Source organism: Argopecten irradians, chromosome 2, assembly GCF_041381155.1.
Source record: "Argopecten irradians isolate NY chromosome 2, Ai_NY, whole genome shotgun sequence".
Classification (NCBI taxonomy): Eukaryota; Metazoa; Mollusca; class Bivalvia; order Pectinida; family Pectinidae; genus Argopecten; species Argopecten irradians.
The window spans coordinates 7,688,229-7,713,116 of NC_091135.1; the positions used below are offsets into that span (position 1 = coordinate 7,688,229).

Genomic DNA, 24,888 nt, shown 5'->3' on the forward strand with positions numbered 1-24,888 from the left:
TGCATCGGTATCAAAATAAGGTTATCCTAAAAATAGCTCAACAATCAGAACGCTGTTAGGCGAAGCAAAGTCAATTGTACAGGAGCACAAACAGACGTATCTACAGCCCTGATATAGACTTGTAATCCTTTTGTGGGTCTGAAGATTGACCAGACAGGCTCACACTACGAGTTGTCATAGACACACCGTCAGCCATCGGCCGAGACAGACTTCATTGGTCACTGTGGTACTAATTGGTTGTGATTAATAACACTATTTCGATTGATCTAATTGTACGTTGGTTCCGCTAATTATGTTTGTTGATGTATGTCAGACATAAGATGGTATCTGTCTTCCCGCCTTCCACGCAATAACTTATCGAATTCTCCAGACAAATTTAGGGGAGGTAACTCCTAACTATACACGTTTCTAGACTTGACCACTCCTTGATTTCGGTATGAAAGAGGAAGAAACAAAAAATAATTTGGGTTACTCAAGAAGCAATGTGGGTAGATATTGATTTGCATCGCTTTCTCAGAGAAATATGATGTTCTGCTCACAAATATGTCACAGTCAATACCCACAAGGGGACATAACTCATAACTCATGTGACTAGCGGAAGGAACTTCAGGTTTTTAAGGAACCAAGGGAGCTAATTCCAGGTAACTCCAGAACTTGTAATGTGCCTTGAAGAGTTGTGATATGACTTAAGTCTATATTAGTTCTGTTGTAAGCTAGGGCTATACCTGCAGTTGGGACTGAATAAGGAAATGAACTCCAGCTGCAATATAACAGGAGAGTTCTCCAGTTGAGTCCAGTAAACAAAGAAGTAATATAACAAGAGCAAGCAACTTCAGCTATAGCAACCGATACATAGGGGAGGTTACTCTAACTAAAATATGACCCAGGGGTGGTGATAAATTAAAACTGTTTATAGTTCGGTGAGCTAACAAAATACAGTGGAACCTGTCTAAACCGGATGTCACAAAGCCCAGTATATTTGGCCGATATGGCCAGGTTTACGGATTATACAGGTTTTAATTACTATTTTATTAGAAAAGAACATGCCATACAATTATGTCTGAATAGAGAGAAATCTAGGTCAGATTATACTGTAGGTCAGATTATACTGTATAAATTATTAAATTATGACTGGTGGGAAATTTTATTGTTTCAGGATTGCGGTGGGGAACAACACGCAAAAAACCGTGTATATTTTTTTTTATTTGTTCTGATATCAGTTTGTCAAACTGTGTGACCTTCATCACCTCAACTGATCTCCTCTTCCTGAATGTAATATTCTAGTCTCTCGATAACACCGAAAATAAATTATTTTGACATAAGCAATTGAGATCCTGAAGAAGCCAATAGCAATTTTGTAATAAGAACTGGTGATTTATCGGTGCCGATGACAGTGATGGATTTAACACTGTAACAATACCATCTGATCTCAACTGTTCTCGGAGTAGTTAGGGATGTAGAAGTGACAAATCATTAGGCGTAAACATCTGACATTTAATTTCACTGTTAAGTACATTTTGTTTGCTGTTGAATAAACAAAGCCATAATGAAACATTATTCGACTGAAAGTTTGTTTTGGTAAAAATGATATATTTCTTAAAATGGCCCTTGGAGATACCTTTAATGCAGAAGTGTATGTCTTCTTCTTCAGAAGGAATGGGTTTAAACACAATTAGTTTATGTGTATATATATATATATATATTTACATCTGTGAGGTAATCATTATAATTCTAGGAAGGAACTCTTCGTCGAGGGAATTTTTAATTCTGAACTGACTAATAGCTCTGAATAAAGTGTTGGAGAGCTAGCGACAATAGCAAAAAATAATAAGTGTATAGTATAGAGGAAAATTTGATAGTTTCTTTTTCATTACTTACATACATATATGGCAAGTACTGTAAAAGTACTTACTATGGCTTACAAAGATTTTATTGCAAAATTGATTTTGAACAGGTTTGGGTTTTATTAGTTTGACGTCCTATTAACAGCCAGTGTCATGTAAGGACGTACCAAGTTTGTTGGTGGAGGAAAGCCGGAGTACCCGGAGAAATAACCAACAACCAGTTTTTGAACAGGTTAGCTGCTAAAATGCATTTGAATGGGTAATTCAGTAATGAATTCACTCATTCACAATAATTGCTGTTACCATACCATAGCTAACCAACAGAAAATACAATTTGTGCAATACTTTTTTATCAATGTAAAATATTTACAATTGTAGTATGAAAAGTCCCAAAATATGATTACACAAATGCATGTATACTTTCAGTTATACAATGAGCATGCAAACCATTAGAAACAAATTTTGTTTAATTGCTCCTATTAAAACTTTATTTTTAAATTTTTAAAACCATCACCTGTCGTAGACATGTAGATGAAATGTATATTGTTCTAAATTGCACGCCAAACCATTCATCACATCTTAACGAATTCAATTAGTGGGTGTAACAGTTCGTTAAATAAATTAATAAGAGTCAAATATTTATGCCGTATTTCGAAAATTATCATTAATTTTCATTAAAATCATGTTACAACAGGGAAATGAACATCAAAATGAAATAATTCGGTTATCAAAGCACCATATAATATGTATATCAATTCGTCCTATTAAAGTTTTCGTGTAGAGATACTGTCCAGCGTAGAATCATTTAGATCAAGTCTTATGAATATGTAGAACAATTAACATTTAGATTCATTACGCACATTCAAGAAAGTACTACATTAACTTATTGTATGAGTAAATTACGGTACACACATAAATCTCTACCGCAGACTTAAAAATTCACAGGTATATATATATACCATCTACGATGACAAAAATAGAATCTGAATCGGCTTCCGTATACAAAAAAAAATCTAGGTTACTATACTCGCGTAGTTTTATTAGCTAAACAAGATCTAAGAACAGGGGCCGGTATAATTTTCTTCTATTTCTTTTTTTTCTCCGGAACATAGCATACAACACAGCTTCATTAAATATTTCAGACTTAGTATCCTACAACACTACTGTCATAATAATTCTCTTCGATTTGGAAAATATTTATGAACTTGATTTATAATAAAGTTCATACTATATAATCTCCAATTGTTAAATATCAAACATAGTAAAATAGATTTAAATTTCAAAATTTCAACATGAAATCAATTTAAGTGAAACTCGATAAATTGATGAAGTGGATTCTTAATTTCAGTTTAAACTGGGTCAGATTATTTTTGTCCTCCTCTAAGATAGGTTTATTAATTAATTAATCAATCTGTAACTCCATCATTGTCTGAAATATAATTGCAAACCACCAAAACCGGAGATACGACTATATACAATACAGATGACATCATGGAGCCATTTTAATTACCTATATGTACATTTTCTCCTTAAATGAAGCTCTTACTTTAATTAATAGAACTAGAATATGTCTTATATTATCCTATCAAGCGCTTTTACCTGCATGAGTAGACTCCGTAGGACCTAATTTACATATGCGGTCTGTCTATTTCACTTACAGCTAAAGGCGCCCATCGCTTCAGGTAATTAACATTTAGTTCAGGTGCTTAACGAGCAAAACCGATGTCGCGGCCATGTTTATGGCATTTTAATTGGATCACCTTGACACGCTTTGTGTTAATCAGGTGTATTGCACACGGCGCCGTTTATCATAAGCCTGCCCCCTCGATTGTTGTACAGAGTGCCAGGCAGTAAAATATATTTATTAATGAAACCATTCATTCAACCTTAGTAGTTGAATATTACCATTCTTTTGTTTGTTTGAATATACATTTCCTTTTATGTCTTACACATCTGATTTTCTTTTGTTTATAATGCCTTCTTCACTGTCCATGTCCATTTTTCTTGTCGTATCTCTTATGCATGGTATGCTTTTTTGCTTAGTATGTCTCCTTTCCATGGTATCCTTCTTTTGAATGGTATGCTTCTTCTGCTTGCCAATTTCCTCTTTTCCTTGACATATCTCATTGACTTGACATGCCTCATTGACTTGACATGCCTCATTGGCTTGACATTTGCTTAACATGATTCTTTTTCATGACATGCTTTTATTGCATGGCATGTGTCTGTTGCTTGCCATGATTGTTTTACATGACATGCTTTTATTGCATGGCATGTGTCTTTTGCTTGCCTTGATTGTTTTGCATGACATGCTTTTATTGCATGGCATGTGTCTGTTGCTTGCCATGATTATTTTGCCTGCCATATTTTTAGTATACATACTATTTCTATTTTTATTTACCAAATTTATCTTGCTTGCTATATATTTCTTTTATTTACAACATTATTACATGTTTTGTTTGCTAGAAATATCTCCTTTGTAGTAATGTCTCTTTGATCATCCTCAATCATTTTACGTTTTATTCCTCTTACAATTGCCTAATCATTGGAATATTTTTTGTTTTTGATACTCTATATTCTAATCTTAAGGATCATCATTTTATAAACATGTATAGCTTATCTTCACCTAATAATCTCCTGCAGATTGTCTTCTGACTTGTAATACCTATAAATTTCCATACCAAGCTGAAGGCCAGAAGAATCCTTTACCTTATTTATTTGTGTTTCCATAACAACCTGAAGGCCGGAGGAATCCAAACCTTATTTACTTGTGTCTCCATAACAACCTGAAGGCCAGAGAAATCCAAACCTTATTTACTTGTGTTTCCATACAAATCTGAAGGCCAGAAGAATCCAAACCTTACATACTTGTGTTCCCATACCAACCTGAAGGCCAGAGAAATCCAAATCTTATTTACTTGTGTTTCCATAACAACCTGAAGGAGAGAAGAATCCAAACCTTATTTACTTGTGTTTCCATACCAAGCTGAAGGCGAGAAGAATCCAAACCTTATTTACTTGTGTTTCCATAACAACCTGAAGGCTAGAGGAATCCAAACCTTATTTACTTGTGTTTCCATAACAACCTGAAGGCGAGAAGAATCCAAACCTTATTTACTTGTGTTTCCATAACAACCTGAAGGCCAAAGGAATCCAAACCTTATTTACTTGTGTTTCCATAACAACCTGAAGGCCAGAGGAATCCAAACCTTATTTACTTGTGTTTCCATAACAACCTGAAGGCCGGAGAGAAGAATCCAAACCTTATTTACTTGTGTTTCCATACAACCTGAAGGCGAGAAGAATCCAAACCTTATTTACTTGTGTTTCCATAACAACCTGAAGGCTAGAGGAATCCAAACCTTATTTACTTGTGTTTCCATAACAACCTGAAGGTGAGAAGAATCCAAACCTTATTTACTTGTGTTTCCATAACAACCTGAAGGCGAGAAGAATCCAAACCTTATTTACTTGTGTTTCCATAACAACCTGAAGGCCAAAGGAATCCAAACCTTATTTACTTGTGTTTCCATAACAACCTGAAGGCCAGAGGAATCCAAACCTTATTTACTTGTGTTTCCATAACAACCTGAAGGCCAGAGGAATCCAAACCTTATTTACTTGTGTTTCCATAACAACCTGAAGGCCAGAGGAATCCAAACCTTATTTACTTGTGTTTCCATAACAACCTGAAGGCCGGAGGAATCCAAACCTTATTTACTTGTGTTTCCATAACAACCTGAAGGCCAGAGGAATCCAAATCTTATTTACTTGTGTTTCCATAACAACCTGAAGGCCAGAAGAATCCAAACCTTATTTACTTGTGTTTCCATAACAACCTGAAGGCGAGAGAATCCAAACCTTATTTACTTGTGTTTCCATAACAACCTGAAGGCCAGAGGAATCCAAACCTTATTTACTTGTGTTTCCATAACAACCTGAAGGCCAGAGGAATCCAAACCTTATTTACTTGTGTTTCCATAACAACCTGAAGGCCAGAGGAATCCAAACCTTATTTACTTGTGTTTCCATAACAACCTGAAGGCCAGAAGAATCAAAACCTTATTTACTTGTGTTTCCATAACAAGCTGAAGGCCAGAGGAATCCAAACCTTATTTACTTGTGTTTCCATAACCAACTGAAGGCCAGAGGAATCCAAACTTATTTACTTGTGTTTCCATACCAAGCTGAAGGCCAGAAGAATCAAAACCTTATTTACTTGTGTTTCCATACCAAGCTGAAGGCCGGAGGAATCCAAACCTTATTTACTTGTGTTTCCATAACAACCTGAAGGCCAGAGGAATCCAAACCTTATTTACTTGTGTTTCCATAACAACCTGAAGGCCAAAGGAATCCAAATCTTATTTACTTGTGTTTCCATAACAACCTGAAGGCCAGAGGAATCCAAACCTTATTTACTTGTGTTTCCATAACAACCTGAAGGCTGGAGGAATCCAAACGTTATTTATTTGTGTTTCCTTTTATCCAGACACAAATGAAACATTTAACAGCTAGTTTCTCCCCTATAAATGATTGGCCGTAGATAACCATATGTTGGTACTACTGTTGTCACTATAGCTTTAATCACCATAAACTCAGTAATAATTATCTACAGTGGTGAACATTTCCTAGAAACTAGACACGATAATGGTTTTTTTTCCTTATAAAGAATTAATGACAGATATTTCTATTGGTTAAAATACAGGGCCATATTTTTGCAGAGATCTTAATTTAGTGCATTTCGTCCAATACATTTGATGGCAATAATTCTGTGTCTTAATTAAAATTATGGAGAAACTACAATTTCATCATTTTGTTCAAAATGGATTTTGCACCCAAAAACTTGTCAAAATGAGCAAGAAATGATGACAAAAATCAATATAAAGTTTATAAATGTTGGCCACCTTAGCATGTAAGGAGGAAAGAGGTCATGATCATGATAAACATTTCAAATAACTTAATCCCGATCAGAGCGACAGAAATTTTATTTCTGATATGATACAAGACACTAACTGATGCCCAGGGTACAACCAAAGCTTTAAGTATGGACAGAGAGCAAAAACCTTTAAAATACAGAATGACAGAAAACTATGTAAAGGTATTTTTCTCCATTGCTCGAATTGTAGGAAATCTAATATTTGTATACTCATATCCTATGCCAAATATCAAACATCAATAATAAGAGATTTCTGATATCTGGACAATGGATGCTAATCATGGAAGGTTAACACCCATCTAGTGAACAATATCTTTCTCCTCATCCAAGCAATTAAAAGCCAAATTGCTTCTGGAAACGTTTAAATAGTTTATTAGTAATTCCCTTGGCCGTAAATCTTTCACAGCCATGCAGGTTTTCATCAGTTTTCGGTCTCATGTGGCTTGTTTTTCATCTAAACAAGAAATTGTTCCAGACATGTTCTGCCGATTAATTAAAATTTCTTCCCAGTCGACTTTGAGCTTCACTTGAACGTACCTATTGAATTTGTCAAGTGATGATGTCGGGATAATTCTATCAGAGACATTAAACACTACCAAACAACACCAAGCTAAAGTGTTTAATTCAATACATGATCACATTCTGAACTCATCTGGGGTCTTCATTGTAATCTGTAACTCTTGGAACACATCTTAAGTCTTCACTCCTGAACACCCTTGGTTGACTCCATTCTTCATGTCATTGATATTTTATGGTTTCAGTAGAATCTCAAGATCCCCGTTTACACCTACAATTCTGGTATCGAATGAAGTAAGACTCTTTGGGTTGTCACTATTGATACAAAGCACTCTTATTGGTGAAGGAGAGAAAGTGTTGTTGAAGATTGCCAACAAAATAAGTTTTAGTAAACTTGCAATGTTTCAGATGATATGTACTAAAGGGTTTTTTGTTAACAATTGTAAGAGAAAAATAAAATAACATTGCAATACATTCAAGATCAGTTTAGGAACCAAATACAATGTCACACAAAATGTAGATGGTCTGGTGTTCTAACTTTAGGCTTGACCTTTGACCCTTCTTACCACTGATATTCATACTGCAAAATCACACAAATATTGCCCCATTCCACTAATTAGGTTCAGTCCTGCTTCATAACTCCAACAAAAAATTTGATCAGATTCTCCCATTATTTAACAAAGTGTTTGGTTATTAAGACCCACCAGAGACTTTATCAAACCTTTTAGTTGGGTACAAAAATATACATATATATAGGTGACCTGGCCAGATTGGTACTAACTGGACAGTGCTATTGTAGCAATCAGACTCAGAGCTTTATAATATTAATGACTATATAAACTTTCCCATATTTTGGCGACCCTAGGCCAAGAACATCGGATACCATCTGTAAGTATTTAGCCCAATACCATTTAAACTTTCCCATATTTGGGTGACCCTAGGCCAAGAACATCGGATACCATCTGTAAGTCACTTTAGCCCAATACCATTTAAACTTTCCCATATTTGGATGACCCTACGCTAATAACATTGGATACCATCTGTAAGTATTTAGCCCAATCCATTGTTCTGCTTCAACATTAAAACTGTATTAAAATACATCATAAAACATGTATTTTCATCTAAGACTTCTGATTACTTTAATAAAATAAACAAATTATTCAGCATGTATAGACATTATAATACTACAGGCTGCCAGCCAGTGGCCGCTTGATTCAGCAGCCTATAAGTCGCAGGCTTCTAAATCATGACTACTTTTCTGGCATGGCTTAACCAAAGTTGACTCATGTAATCACTTTATTTGGTTTGACAGAGTGTGTATATCACGCCGTAAACGTCGTAACACTTAAGCCGTCACCGTCACTTACACGTAGCAGCTATGATAACCAATCCGCTGAGATTTGTGACCTTCTCTCGCCCAATCAGATTGCAGCGTCATCATTAAATATGAATTAGATTTGGCTTGTAATTAAATAACATGGAGTTGTTCATGTCGAAGAATTACCGAGGTACAGACATAAATCTGCACTGATTTCCTGATGGATTTTTTTTATCGTCGCTGGACGACTGTAATACACAAATGGATCCACTTTACGAAAAAGTAATTATGCAGGCCTAAATCAAAACAAATATTTCACTTTCTTTCACCTAAATATTGACTTTTGTTTTAATTACCTAACTCCCTAATCAAATTGAAAAGGATGTTTGCATGTTTTTTTACACGTGTACTTACAAGTCTTTTCCCCAAGTGTAAAAAACAAATTTTGTTTTTATCACCATACTACCCAGTATTGTGACATGTATTAAGGCCTAGGAAATGCCATGTGTTACTTATAATTACCGTAAAATGACATTTTCACCTATCAGCAATATTCAAACTTCCTGTAAATTTATCAAATAGCCCAAGAAAGCTAAAAGTAATCTCCAGCAGTTTTATAGCTTCTTCTATTTCAGCAATTAATATGAATGGTGGAACTGACATTGTGATGCAGTAAAAGAAATCAAACAAATGATACGTTTATAATACAAAGATCAACCGAGTCTTCAACACAGTCATAGAACTCATGTATGAACATATGCTAAAAATATGGGTTTGCCAAAGCTGGAATTCTGACGGTAATTATACATTTTCAACTGAACTTATCAGAATAGAGACTGACTTTTGATGAAGAATTGCTTTTTACAAAGAATGAATACAATCATGTTCTGAAGATTATCAATGACTTTTGCTGACCAGTACTGACCATTAAATGACCTCCCCAAAGAAAGACAAAAATGCGTTAACAAAAGATACTTAATTAATTGAACATTTCGAATTGTACCGAACTTAAAACACATGTAATACTTAGATAATGATTTCTTTAAAAAAAAATGAAACATGAACATCCATTGACCAAAGCAATAATGAAAACGAAAAATTCCAATCTCCAAACCATTAAAAGTGAACATCGTTACATCAGGAAATCTGTTTTAATGTGTTTATCAACAGAACCAATGTTTGATGCTATTATATACAGAAAGCAATTCCAGCAGCCCAGACAATATTCAGTTGGTTCTGTAGACTATCAATAACAGAGGAAACTAAAGACTATTGCGAAATGAGGTAAAGCGACATTCTACCAATCACCAAATCCCACCTCTAAGTAACAGTGCCCGAGTGGTTAAGGTGTCGGACATTCTACCACTAGTCCATCACCTCTGGATCATGTTGGCCAAGTGGTTAAGGTGTCGAACATTCCACCACTAGTCCACCACCTCTGGGTCATGGTGGCCAAGTGGTTAAGGTGTCGGACATTCTATCACTCGTCCACCACCTCTGGGTCATGGTGGCTAAGTGGTTAAAGTGTCGGACATTCTACCAATAATCCATCACCTCTGGGTCATGGTGGCCAAGTGGTTAACATGTCGAACATTCTACCACTGGTCCATCTCCTCTGGGTCATGGTGGCCAAGTGGTTAAGATGTCGAACATTCTACCACTAGTCCACCACCTCTGGGTCATGGTGGCCAAGTGGTTAAGGTGTCGGACATTCTACAACTATCCACCACCTCTGGGTCATGGTGGCAAGTGGTTAATGTGACATTTACAGTCACACCTCTGGGTCATGGGGCGTGTTAGTGTCAACATTCTACCATGTCCACCACCCGTCATGGTGCAGTGGTTAAGTGTCGGACATTGGGTCATGGTGGCAAGTGTTAAGTGTCGGACATTCTACCAATCACCAAATCCCACCTCTGGGTTACAGTGAAAGAGTGGTTAAGGTGCCTGACATTTTACCACTAGCCGTCTACCTCTGAGTTTCAGTGGCTGAATGGTTAAGGTGTCTGACATTCTACCACTAGCCCTGTACCTCTGTGTCATTCATGGTGACCAAGTGGTTAAAGTGTCGGACATTCTACCACTAGCTCTTTACCTCTGGGTTACAGTTACTGAGTGGTTTAGGTGTTGGACATTCTACCACTAGCCGAGGTTCACTTTTGGGCTACAGTGACTGAGTAGTTAAAGTGTTGAAAATTCTACCACAAGCCCTTTATCTCTGAGTCATGGTGGTTAAGTGGTTAAGGTGCCTGATATTCCACCACTTGTTCAGACCAATGATGTATAGACTGCCTATAGGTTTGTTGTTTAGTTTTACATAGCTGTGTATGTGTATTTATAGATCTAGATCATATACAATATAAACAACCAAATGGCAAGCCCTGTCACTGAAGGAAAACATTGGTGACATCATTTATTAAATAATAAACACTTGCCCTATGTATATATCATAAAAGTGACTTGGTGACTGTCATTTATAGCATATCGGTATTCTATACAAAAAAATAATAATAGAAAAAATAGGAAAGGCACAAAGCTGGTAGAATCACCAGAGTACCGGTCGGGTAAAACTTTAATCAGCAGAAGTTTAATTAGTACATACAACCTAGAGGTAGTTATATATAGTGGGCTTGATGTAGGAACAACTTCTCAGTCTCCATGAATCCTTTACACATACAACAAAATTCTTGAATTTGCTATTAAATACATTAGTCAAAAATGGCTGTATAGAAATATTGCCACATTTTATCTGCAATATTATATGCATTCCTATGAAATAGCATGTTATCGAGAACTTCCGACTCTGGGGACAATCATAAAATACATGTGTTTTCCGTCCGCCGACAGACAAAGTCTGGCCAGCGTTGTAAAGTCTACGTATAATAAAGCAAATTCTGAACCCAATCCAAAATTTGTTTAAATTGACCCTGTACAGCATATATACATCAAAGATCGCGGTGGCAGAAGGATATTGCAGCCATATTGGATTTTTCTGCTGTGTGCGAACCGTCCGTCACCGTATGACAATTCTCATTTGCCTGAAGTTCTTACCTAATCCATTTATATATTCTTTATTATTTATCAAATTTGACTGGATGTGGTCTGCTTTCTATCACAGTCGATATATCATAAGAACGTTGGTGCCCACATTGCTGGCAATTGGCCTTTTGGGAAAAACAGATCAAGTCTAGTTATGTACCAAACCCCTCCCCCCAGCCCCCTAATCTCCCTGCTATTGTGCCTTTCAGGCAAGAAACATATGAAGTCTAAAGCTCTATGTGACCTCCTCCCCACGAACCTAGCTCCTTAATCCCCTTCCCCATTCCCTTACGCCTTCAAAAGGAGCCTGATACATATCACCATAATAAACCTTTTCCCAATTTTAGAAGATCCAGAAATAACTTATTTGTACGGTTTTGATGTCTTCTGTCATGAACACATGCACTTTGGCCTCTGGGAGTCGGTATGGTTGGTCTACATATAACATGTTATGTGGTCTAGTCATGAAACCAAACTCTCTTATGTTTCGGAGTCTTGCACGATGAGGTAAGAAAACAACTGTCAAACGCACGCCTGCGTCAATGTCGGTTTCATATACTGGTGGATCAAAACCTCAGTGAAGTACGAAAGATTTGGATGTCTATTGAAGATTAGGACATTTTTGGAGCTTGTGGACATTTTTTGCTGTCTTTCATCTTTTAGTAGTGTTAGTGGTTGAGGGAAAAGCACAAAAGATTTGGATGTTTATTGAAGGTTTTGAGGTGCTTAGAGCTTGTGTACATTTTTTGTTGTCTTAATTGCCTCTTTTTCCAGTGGTTGAGGGAATTTTTGTTCTTGTTTTTTTTTAGCATAGGGATTCATTTTTAAACCAATTTTTATCTTTGGGATTCTTTTCACTTTTCTTTGAGGAGAGTAATGGAAAAGGAGAGAACATTTTTGGTATTTTTAAGCAAGAATTTAAACTAAAATACAAAAATTTTGAACAATTCTGAATTCCATTCTGAAGGGATTGGACGTGTATCGAATGTTCTATGTCATGAAAAAAAATGTTTTCATGAAAACTCACAAAAAACAACTAGCATGGTTTTACAGTTTATAGTTTCTCTGAAGGGTACTCAAGAGCATACAAATAAATAACAAATCCTTCAGGCATTCGTAACTACGTCTATTTAGTAACAAACACCTATATTTTTCACCACAGCAGGACTATCTTGTTTTTGTCACATTTACCAAGTTACATTGAACCCCTGTAGGTTACTCTGACAGATCATCATATTTCATTTATCAAACACTTAATAGATCTATACTTGAGATTCCCTATTGGTTTTTACAATTAGATATATCCTGTACATATATATTTACACATTTTTGTTTTGTATATGATTTTTGTTTTGTATATGATGTTAATTTGAGATTAGTTAATCACCTACATGACTTGTAGACTTTGTCTTACCAACAAGACAATGATCTGTCAGTGTGAAGTGGTCTTTATACAGAGGTGGTCGTTTAGGTAGGTTTTACTGTACAATTTTTACAGATTTCTTACAACTACAAAGTAAGACTCGGACCAAATGGCGAAGTCATAAATACAGATTGTGAGTGTCCAGCTGGTAAAGGTCCATGCGGTACATGCAAGCATGTCGCAGCCATTCTACTTGTCCTTGTTCAGTTTATTGAAACTGGTAGACTTGCTATTCAGGGAAGCTGCACAGAACAACTGCAAACTTTTCACAAACCAAAGAAGAATTACCAAGGCAATAACAAAACAAATGTTCGTTCAGTTTTTTTGTTTCTTTTTAATATAAATCAATAAACCAGTGGTGAATGGGCAGTAGGATTTTTAAAAGAAAAACACAGTTCCATTGTATATACAATTAAATAGTGTTAGAATAAAATTACAAAACACATATATGTACCAATTTGAAAGAAGACCTGAAACCAAATTGTAATTATCAATCTGCCTTTGGTTAATTGGTTATATTCAGTTTGTTTTCAGAATTTTACTTATAACGAGTATGGTATTTTGTATAATTACTGAAACACATCAATACATCTTTATTGTTTTCATTTTTTTGTTCTTATTGCTGTTGTTTAGTTTTTATTGTTATTGTTTGTTTTTTAACATTGATAAACATGCAAATTATTTGGTGACAATAATTAATGGACTTTGCAATATTATAGCAATATAAAGGTACACCGGTGCTGGCAGTATTATATGGCAACAGAATATCAGCTAGAAATGCTAGTTCTGATAAAACCTATATTTCATACATGTACCAATATAATAAATAGCTTTTGAACAGAACATATTGCAATCTGTAATAATACTACACACATTCCCTTTCCATATACATGTACTATTAGAAATGTATGTTCGCCTAATCTATACCAATCATCATAATTTTTTAACTCAGCATTACAGTGTAATATATATTTGGTTTGTAATATTGAAATTCACTGTTTATTTCTGCTACTGTGTTTTCTGTACCAAAGCAATCTTATACATGTATATTGAACTGTGTTGTCTACATTTGTCATAGGTTCACCAGTGAAGGCAGAAGATATTGAATCCAGTTACGACATCAACATGGATGGATCCTAGACCTGAGAGATACCGAGGTAATGCTGGTTACAACGCATTTGTCAAAACTCAAGTAATCAACTATTGCGCTGCATCATCCAAGGACCTATGCTTTTAGGTAAATTTTCAAACAGTGATTAAATTACATTATCATGAAATCTTTGTATGTATGAAAATTAAAAAAAAAACATGTATAGATATATCAATTAAATTTGATGCAAAAATATAGAAACCTATATGAATCTAGATTCAGAATATTACTTGCTTGAGTAAATATTTTAAATATTGTATTCTACTGTTAATTGCTGAAATTTACTAGTAAAGTTGGAAATATTAATATTGCACACATGAAAATACGATGAGTCAATTTGCAACAGATATCTCATGCCGAAGGCGAACATACAAGTGGCAGCAAGAGACCATGATTACAGCACACTACCTATTACTGAACATTGGGTTGATGCAGGAAATAAGGTATTTTTATATAAAAAAAAAAAACTTACATTGAATATATGACTGTCAAAGAGTTGTTAACCCCTGTCATTTAAAAAACATGGTGAATGACATTGCATAATGAGTTTTTTTTATCATGAGAGTCAATTTTCATTGAATATTGAGTTTATAATTTTATTTTGAAAGATTTGTGTATTATTTATAAGTTATTTATAGCATGTTTACTACCTGAATTAAATACTAACAATATTTTAAAATAAGTTAAAAAGTATTTAATTTTGTATTCTAGGTGTTATCTATGGAAGAATCCCTGAAAATTGAAGAAACTACAAAAAAACAAAGTCTATGTAAGAAGTGGCACAAGGAGAGAAAGTGGCGCCTGACTTCTTCCAGATTCGGGGATATATGTAAAGCCACTGACCGGCGGAACAAGGATCAGTTATGTCAATCTATGTTTGAACCTGCCACACTCAGTACACCAGCTATCATACATGGACAATCCTTTGAGAAGGCCGCAATTAAAAAGTTTGAGGAAATTAAGGGGACAAGAGTCTATGCATGTGGGTTGAGGGTGGATATCAATAATAGTTTTCTTGCTGCCTCACCAGATGGCATTACAAGCCAGGGTGACCTTGTAGAAGTCAAATGTCCATATAGAGGTAGACATTCTGTAATTGATGTAAACACTGACTTTCCATTTCTAGTAAAAGATGAGCATGGAAACATGCATCTTAAGTCAAATCATAATTATTACTATCAAATTCAAGGGCAACTGAACATTACAAAGAAACAGAAATGTTTTTTTGTAGTCTATACATTTACAGATATTTTTGTAGAGGAAATTTATGCTGATAATTCTTTTTGGTCAGGTAGTATGCTGCCAAAGTTAGAATTATTTTACCAAAAATACTACAGGAAATTTGTAGCAGGAAAAATGTAGGTTTGCAATATCTTTCATTTTGTATGCCTCTCATGAAATTATTCTGAGATTGTTATGACCAAGATTTATTTTTGGGGTAAATTCAAAATGACTATCACAGCTCCCAAGAATTCTTGAAAAACATATTAACATTGTTAAATATACTCCTGTGTACAACATTAAGGTAATCAACTATAATATTTATGGTACTCTAGTATTTTTTCTAGAATTACAATACTATAAGTTACCATATTTTAATTAATATTCTGTTGAAGTAGGTATTTATTTTTATATACATGTACATTGTACTAGTATAGTGCTGATACAAAAAGATAATGAACTTGTACATTATTATAATATGTACGCCTATATATGTACATTACGTGTATGAAGGATATTTATATAATTAACTTACAATGGATTGTCTGAAGTTTTGAATAGCAAAGCATATATATAAAATTCTAGATCCAAGAGTAACCTTACAATGTGACAGATTTGAATTCAGTATTTTATATGTTTTTGCTAAGCCTATTACTCTTTCAATGTGAATTCTTTTGGAAGCAATACGCCTATCTCTAACTACATCTTCTGCCTCTAACTGACTTTTACCCTTTAACATTGTTGGGGTATTTACTTGAACATCTTTTGATGCAAATAGATCCTGTACCATAATCCCCCTATCAGCCATGATACTGTCACCAGATGTAAACATAGAATGATCTTGTACAAGGCGAGAACGCTCAATTATCTGGCGGTCACTCGCAGAGCCTCCGTAAGCATCTGATATGTAAGAAACAGCACCTTTGGGTGTGCAGCCAACCATAGTCTTGAGAGTGTTTTTTGTTTTTATAGGAAGAGAATGTAGCACTTTGGGCATTAACATTGCGCGGCTTGTGAATTGGAATCTCTGTAGCATCCAAAATTACTCTGGTTTTACTGAACTGGGAAAAGTTATCTGGCATATGCTCGTCAACAACATCTCTTGATGGCCAAATGTCAAGTTCTTTCAATTGGAAATAGAGGAAGTTTATCCAAGCATTTAGCAGGGTTGAAACAGTAGTTTCACTGATGTGAAAAAGATGACAAAGTTCAATGTTTTCTGTTGCTCTGCGTAATTTCATTAATGTTAAAAATAACTGATTTTCTGGTGACAAGACAGAGCATCTGAACTGCAAGTCATATGCAGCAGGACCAAGTATATTGAAAAATAACTTGAAATGATCATAGTCATCAAATCCTGTGTAGTATTTTAGTATTTTTGGAGAGCTGCGGAAATTTTCAATTGAATAACCTTGGCTACCATCTTGAATTTCACACTGAGTAGACATGTCACTGAATGATTTAATTTGGTCAACATGTTCAGTAGTTGAAACTATATGTAATTCTGAAACTTCACTTTCACTTTCCACAACAACACTGTTACCTACACTAGGAATAGGCACATGCACTATATGACTTTCTCTTCTCTTTTGTCGTTCATTACGTGCTTTAGAGGAAGGACTGACAGTGTTGCTAGAGGAGAATGGGAATACTGAAGGGACAGCATTTGGTTTTAATCTTTTACGTTCTCCTGAAATATAACATCAAGTAAGAATAAGATTTTTGTATGGGAAAAACTTGGCAGTATTTTAATATAATTTAATTTATTTTTGGCTTTTTATGTTGCTGTGAAGCTGATATACAATGTAGGTACACAAAAAAACACTGTTAAAGCTTTTATAGATAGCAATAATTAAGAGATCTTGAATTTATCAGGTATTACAATGTAAATCCTGTGTGTAGTTGTTTGTATGTTTTTTCTCTTTGTTTGTATACATTATGTATTTTTTCTCTTTGTTTGAATATTTTTTCTCCAACTTCTTTTTAATACTGCTACATGTACACTGCATTTTGTTGGTGCAATTCATATGCATAATCTTGTTTAAATCATATATGATCTTAAATAAACACCCAGTCACAAATTCAAATGGACAAGTGTTTTTTCTCATTCAGCTGTCATGTTCATTATATAAATGCATGCAGATTTACATGTATATACAAGATAATTGTAGGTAAACATGTATCACAGGAATACACATATTTGATTTTATCAGAAATGTTTCGATTACTATCTAAAATTATTCGATATAAATCAAATATGCATGCACCTGTGGTCATACGAATAGTAGTAACACACGCCACTGTCCTGGTCGCATTCGCCACTATTAACAACTTACAACGAATCGGTCTTGATATTTAATTTAACTTATATTATAAACGAAAAAATGAACATTTCACAGTAACCGTTCGTGTCTTCCTTCCAAAATATATAGATGATATCGTTTGTCTCTTACCAAGCAATGTCTGCTCAACGTAATCCGTTTCGGAAAAGTGATCCGAACAGACCTTTGAATGCTTGCCGGGCTCCCATAAACCTTTGGTCTTTTCGTCCACACGACGGATTGCAACTCGCCATAGCTTATTCAAGTGTGGATCAGAAGGGAATATATGACCACTTCCATCCGATTTACAACCGGGAACACAACAGTAATAGGGCATTGCAGCGTACTGTTTGGCCTAGCTACCAACGTATGTATTGGAACTCTTCAGTCTTTCCAGAACATACCAAGTAGAGCACGCGCGCCACCTACCGGGAAAATGTGCAGCCGATGAGCGCTATTGATGAAGCTGTATGACAGATGAGGTAACATAAAAGGCATAGCGAAAGACGCATCCATATTACCCCCATCATCCGACGTACATAGCTACATTATCAGGAGTCACAGAACCACAATGTCTCCAGACTACTAAAGTCTACGATCTATATACCTCTGTGGATTTGTCTAGCATTGTAATGGTCCTGGATTGATGCCTACGATGGAACAAACATATACAGAACTTTATCATGGTCACATTCGGACAACTCTTAACAAGATTAGATCCGACTTTGGATTCAGACGCCATAAAAAGTCTCGGATCTCCATCTACGAGATCTTGCTACTTATATGTTATCCATGCTGTCATCCAAATGGAAACTTGACAATCCATAAACATGGAATATAAGTATGTGTTGTTATAAGTCATGGAGTATAACCAGCATTAGATCTCCGTCTCGGTATAACCATGACAAACATCACACAAAGCCTACAGATGTCGGCACTCAACCTGAGAGCCTTGAATAGAACTGATTACTGAAGGTTTGTCACGGTTCATGTGAGAAAAGCTTTGACAGTTTCGTAAGAAACATCAATAAAACAGTTGTTAAACAATAAAAAATATTGATGATCGTTTCATAAAATTTAAATTAAATCTGTTGAATGGTATAGTTTTGGGTCCAAACTGCCAGCCAGCCGAGCAGGCAGTTTTAACTGACATATATCTAGGTAATGTCAATTGCTTAAGTATTACCAAATTGTTCAGAATGCTGCCCGCAGATTGGGACATGGCCTAGTTTTATCAGCTAACAGAATCTAGGAGACAATCCTTTTGGGAATCGCCACAATCAAATTGATTCATTTTATTTATTTGCTCATACACACATAGAACATTTAGTCGATCCTCGACATCTGATAGCCAAAACACTGCCATCTACTCTCCGACCAAAACAGACAGCTCTCAATACTCTCTAACCAAAACTGACAAACGATAAATAGTCTCTAACCCTGACCATCTACAATTCATTTGCTTCGACCTTGAGCAGCTGAGTAAACCTGAAGGTCATCTGGAGCAGCCAATTGTCAACAGTAAATCTAGGCCCTGTCAACTTTCTTTTGTAGATGGAGAAGGGGGAACCAAAAGGGAGGGGAGATGGGCTACTTAATTCTGAAAAGAGTGACAGATAGAGAGACAGAAAAAAACCTAAGGAATGTCACAGTAATTATGTTTGGGTAGATTAGTTTAACGTCCTATTAACAGCCAAGGTCATATAAGGACATGCCATGTTTCATGGTGGAGAAAAGCCGGAATACCCGGAGAAAAACCATCAACCAGCAGTCAGTACCTGGCAATTGCCCCATATGGGATTCAGCTCTCGACCCAGAGGTGGAGGGCTTGTGGTTATACATGTAACAATAAGATGAAATAAAATGATATATAATATTTTTAAAATTGCTTTTTGTCAACTGAAGTCACTGAACAAAACAATATGAATGTTCTGTAAATGGAATTTAGTAATGGCTACAAGATAAAACCATGTGATATACACCCACATAAAAAGATCCTTGAGCGATTGAGTGGAACATGGCTTCAAAAAGAAATCTGAAAGTTTTTAATTTTTGATGTTAAGCATTTCTTTTTAATTATCTTTTCCAAATATGATGGTTCTCCAGAAAGAACCTTCGACAACTAAACTGTCTCTGGCACCTTCTTCCCTGTAATTACACAAACCATCGTCCCAGGCAATTTTTTTGTTGTCTCAGCTAATCTAACCAATTAAACATTCTTAGTCACTTCTCGGTATCTTATCAACGAGTAGGACAATTTCAGCGTCCGAGCCGAGTTACGACGTGACAGGGTAATGAATATTGCACAAGGTACCACACCAGTGATACTCGTGGACTGATCGAGACTGACGGCTTGCGGCAAATGATATGCCACTTTGATGATCGCCGTGGTAACCAGGCGGTGTAACTGTTTAAGTCCCATGGACATAATTCGATAATATTATTGGTTGGTGAGAAATGAAATTACGCCCAGAAAAATAAAGTTTTCCGATGTTACCAAATATCCTTACCAGCCAGAGACTAGTGTTCCGCTCCGATAATGGTGTATTTTTTTGTTCAGATCTCTATTCTGTTTATATTCAGTTACTACTACTTAAAGGTTCGGCGAATATATGATCATTGATTGAACATTATAACTGATAACTCCTGTGATTTTTGCTTTATTTCAGTACAACACATTGGCAATATCAAAATCTAATAACATCTGATATTACGTCACAACTGAAATGAGCTTCCTTATAAAAAGTATAGCAGGATATCTTGCCACATATCAACTCTTACACCAGCGGGACATCCCAAGTTTAAATTACATCAAATTGGTATTATCTCCAGAACTGAGACAATAGCTTATTCTCAACTACTGGCGCCTTGAACGCTATGTTAGACAGTTCCACAGACCACTTTTCTTCCAGAATATCTGCATTCTGATGATACGTTTTTGAAAACGAATACATTTCGCAGCCTTCACAAATCAATGTGATCTTATATCAAAGATACAAGACCCAATAGACATGTATGAAAATACTGGTAATGTTTCTTCTCCTTACCATGATAGTCTAGAGAGGGTTAGAAATTTACAACAGTCAAGGGTGTGATCAGACGTGATGTACAATACAATTTGTAGCCCTATTTGACCTTGATTTGCAGCAATATTGACCTTCACTAGAGCTGCAGCAAAGACAGATGGCCATACACATTTCATAACTTTATCAAAATGTCTTCTGTATTTCTGTATAGTCATAAAATATATTTTTTTTATCTTATATGATATGATATCTTGTAAATTTTGATAGACTTTGAGTTTATTTAATTAAACATTCCATTAACATCCAGGTCATCTTAAAACATGTACCAGGTAGGTGTATAAACTTGAGTCTTTGGAGAAAAAAACCCCAAAGGCTATGATCAGTACCTATGGCAACCAACATACATGTATTTTGAACTCACAATCCAGATGTGTTGGGCTAGAAATAGTATGTCCGAATACCTTTACCACTCGGTCAGCATGACCTTATTTTTTTTTTAATTATTTCAAATTCTACCACTTAAAGTTTATGCCATTTGAACTTTGTAACACCGGTATTTATTTGTATACTACTTGAAATTTTCGATTTTCTACTGTTTTAATTTACCCTGCAAATCAATTAAGCATCATGCAATAATGATTTGATATTTCTACCTTTTGACAATTCCTGACGAATCAATTAAGAGTCGACAATGATTTGATATTTCTACCGGTGACAATTCCTGCTTGAGGTTGTTGTTAGGATAGTACAAGACTATTGGAAGAGAGTACCTTTCTGTACCGAGTCTACAAATAACAGAGTATGGCCTTGTACCCCCACCCCCAGGTATCTCATAGAACTAGATTTGATTCCCTCACGGAGTTTTTCCAAATTCATCCTGAATGTAGTTCATTCTGATTTCACATGATGGCTAGTTGTATTACACAGACGGCTCCTTAAATAAAAAAATTTACTCAATAATCTAACAGGCTGTGAAGAATCTTGCCAATAATTCTGCTTCATAAAGAAGTAAAATTTCATCCCACTTCGTATTACTGAATCAATTTGAAATGCTCAAGGATGTTATTAGGAATGAAATTGGTATGATATAAGGTCTACATCTCTGAGAATTTCCACAATATGGCATAATTTCTTTTAATCTAGGGTCTTCCACGAATGGAATATTTAGTGAGACAGTTAAATACTGGGTATGTAGAAAGTCGGTAAATCCACAAGAAGGAAATCAATTTGATCTTAATTTTTGAGATCGCATTACAATTATTGCATTTGATCCCAAACATGTATGAATCTACACTAATAATTAGACCTTTGGAGTGGTCAATGTGGTGTTTGATTAACCTGTTAAAATATAGTATTAACAACGTGTGAAGCCTGTAAGAAGTCAATATTTGAAATTCCACCTGACTAGTATATATAAAGAGTCTCATAGAATAAATAACAGGTCCAGTATTTGATTTTTTAAACAAATTCTTATTGAAAAAAAGGCTAAAATTGCGTTGTAAATTCAGGGGTAAATGATCAAAACATTAACGACCAAACATGTGGCAGTGTCAATGAAAAGAAAACAGCATTTCGAAACAAAAATAAAAACATAAATGTATGAATTCAGCTTCTATGACCTTTCTTATTCCAAGAATATTAAATACCGTATTTTCCCTAATGAGGGCGTCTGGCGCGGGTAAATGGCCAAAGGGGGCGCCGTTATTTGAGACCATTTTTAGATGATTTTTCTGAAACAGACTATAGTCATCTTGCTTTTAGTTTCGTATTTTTCTGAAACTTACTATAACCAACTTACGTTTTGAAGTCAAGTAAGTGTTGAAATTACATAATTATGAAGAAATGTATGCACCAGAAGTATCAAACATTGGTTAAATATGTCTGTTTCATGAATTTTGGCATTTCATGCTAGCCTGTTTGTTTACCATGCGTACACAAAATGGCGGACGGTGCTTTCGATCGCTACTTTCGTTTTGTGGCAGATGGGAATTACCGACAAGAGCACACAATAAAATGCTTAGAAATGATAACATTCCTGTTATTTAGGAACCTTTATCATAGATATACAGTAAGTAATCATAAAACCTATATAGACATCGCTAAAATGTTGTTGCCAGTTAGTCTTCATCCATATAATCGTGTGTCCAGGGGCATTCAAGTGACATGTTTTATTTTGAACATGGCGTTCTCGCTGTTTCTAAACACTTGGTAAAGATGTCCAAAGTTGTCCAAAGCAATAAATTTAGTGCTTATAAAAGCTGATCGGATATCTGTTAAGCATCAGATTGATGTGAAACAGTATTTTTTTTAGCGTCTGCAAAGACAAATCGTCACAATCTGGCACAAAAATTGTATGAAATTAGTTGATTTTTTTCAGCAAAAAACGTGGGGGCGCCCTTATTAGAGGAGGCGCTCTTAATAGGGAAAATACGGTACCTGGTGATAAATTTTGATACATTTCACACTGCGAAACCTCAATTTCACAGTTAAAGTTGTAATTCCAAAAGTCATTAACTTCAAAATCACACCAATCTGCCAGAATTAATTTCATTAGTTGTGAGTTTCTTCACCTGTGCTGTAACTGTAACTTAAGTTTTAGTGTAGAAGGAAGATAAACATATCAAAAGTCAAAGAAAGTTTCTTTGATATCCTTTAAGAACCATTACATAAATGTTCAATCCTATCAGCTGTGTCAGGATATTCCTGTACAACCACGTCAAACTTTATCAATATCAACTTTAATGCCTGTGCACTTTAAGCAGAAATGTGCCAAGATGGCATGTCATTGGGCTTTAAGGTGGAAAGGGGCGAAGGTGGTATGCCTGTAGACTTTAAAGTGGAAAGGCACCAAGGTAGTATGTCATTGGACTTTAAGGTGGAAAGGGGCCAAATTAAGGTGGCATGTTTATGGGCTTTAAAGTGGAAAGGGGCCAAGGTGGTATGCCTGTGGACTTAAGGTAGAAAGGGGCCAGGGTGATATACCTGTGGACTTTCAAGTGGAAAGGGGCCAAGGTGGTATACCTGTGGACTTAAGGTAGAAAGGGGCCAGGGTGGTATACCTGTGGACTTTCAAGTGGAAAGGGGCCAAGATGGTATGCCTATGGGCTTTAAAGTGGTCAAAGTAGCATGACAATTGAAGTTGTTGCAAAAAGTTGCCATGTCTGAAACTGAATACATTTTAAGGGACCTAGGTGAAAGGCTAATGCACTTTAATCTGGAAATGGGCCAAGGTGGACTTACATCCAATGCACTTTTAACAGAAAGAGGGTCAATGGACAGTTTAAATAATGATACTTATACGAACATGATGAGTACACTAATTAGTTTCATTTCCAGATTTTTTGAATATAAAAGTCACAAGTAATTGGTGTTGCACTGTTACATAACTATTTATATAAATGGTATAGCTATATGGCTTTAAGGCCAGTGTACATAAGATTTATGTTGATATTAATTATATAGCGTTGGAGTTTTGATGGAGAACAGGTGGAATGGTTCACAATGTGTCTGTCTCGCAGACTGTACAGTATGTGATATTGTCTAAGACATTTACTACTTAAAAACAACAAATGCTATAATCATAATGTTTTCACCTTTTCAGGCGTCAGTGATGAAGTGAAGGATGTTATACATTGTAAACTAAATTTTGCTGGCTCCATTATCAATCACTGTATAAATATAGAGTTATAGGCCTTTTTAAAGATACTTTTGTAATTGTGGTACATGTGTTTACACATACAAATAATTATTGTTTCGCCTAAAATACCATATATCTAAACATTAAAATTATCATTTCATAATCTTTTTTAAGAACACATTTTCAGAAAAAATTAATGCAATGTCAAAAAAAGTTTTACCCCAGTTTTTATATGGCACAACCGGACAACAATCTAGTAAATGAACAAAACGCGCCACAACTGGCTGGAACCAGCTAACTACGGTGTCTAAGAAAAGGTAACAGGTAACAGGTAAAAAGTTTCTTTGAAAAAAAAAATAAAGAGGGCATGAAATCAGTCAAGATCACATTATTGACCATGACAACACTCTAAAAATAACTCAACTGGAGACAAGATTTCATTAGGGCAGTAATTAAC

At 35.4% G+C, this 24,888-nt stretch overlaps 2 protein-coding genes and 1 pseudogene across 2 annotated transcripts in view; 2 read left to right on the forward strand and 1 right to left on the reverse strand.

The window, feature by feature from the left end:
- LOC138314329 (ubiquitin carboxyl-terminal hydrolase MINDY-3-like) overlaps positions 1–24,888 on the forward strand; it is a 350,037-nt gene that overhangs the window by 79,159 nt on the left and 245,990 nt on the right. The gene's annotated exons all lie outside the window — the stretch shown is intronic.
- On the forward strand, positions 14,480–15,837 carry LOC138314317 (uncharacterized). Its single transcript, XM_069254600.1, has 2 exons — positions 14,480–14,669; positions 14,938–15,837. Exons 1-2 carry the CDS (start codon positions 14,580–14,582, stop codon positions 15,586–15,588), a joined length of 741 nt encoding a protein of 246 aa, XP_069110701.1. The 5' UTR covers positions 14,480–14,579; the 3' UTR covers positions 15,589–15,837.
- On the reverse strand, positions 15,837–18,228 carry LOC138314316 (uncharacterized; annotated as a pseudogene).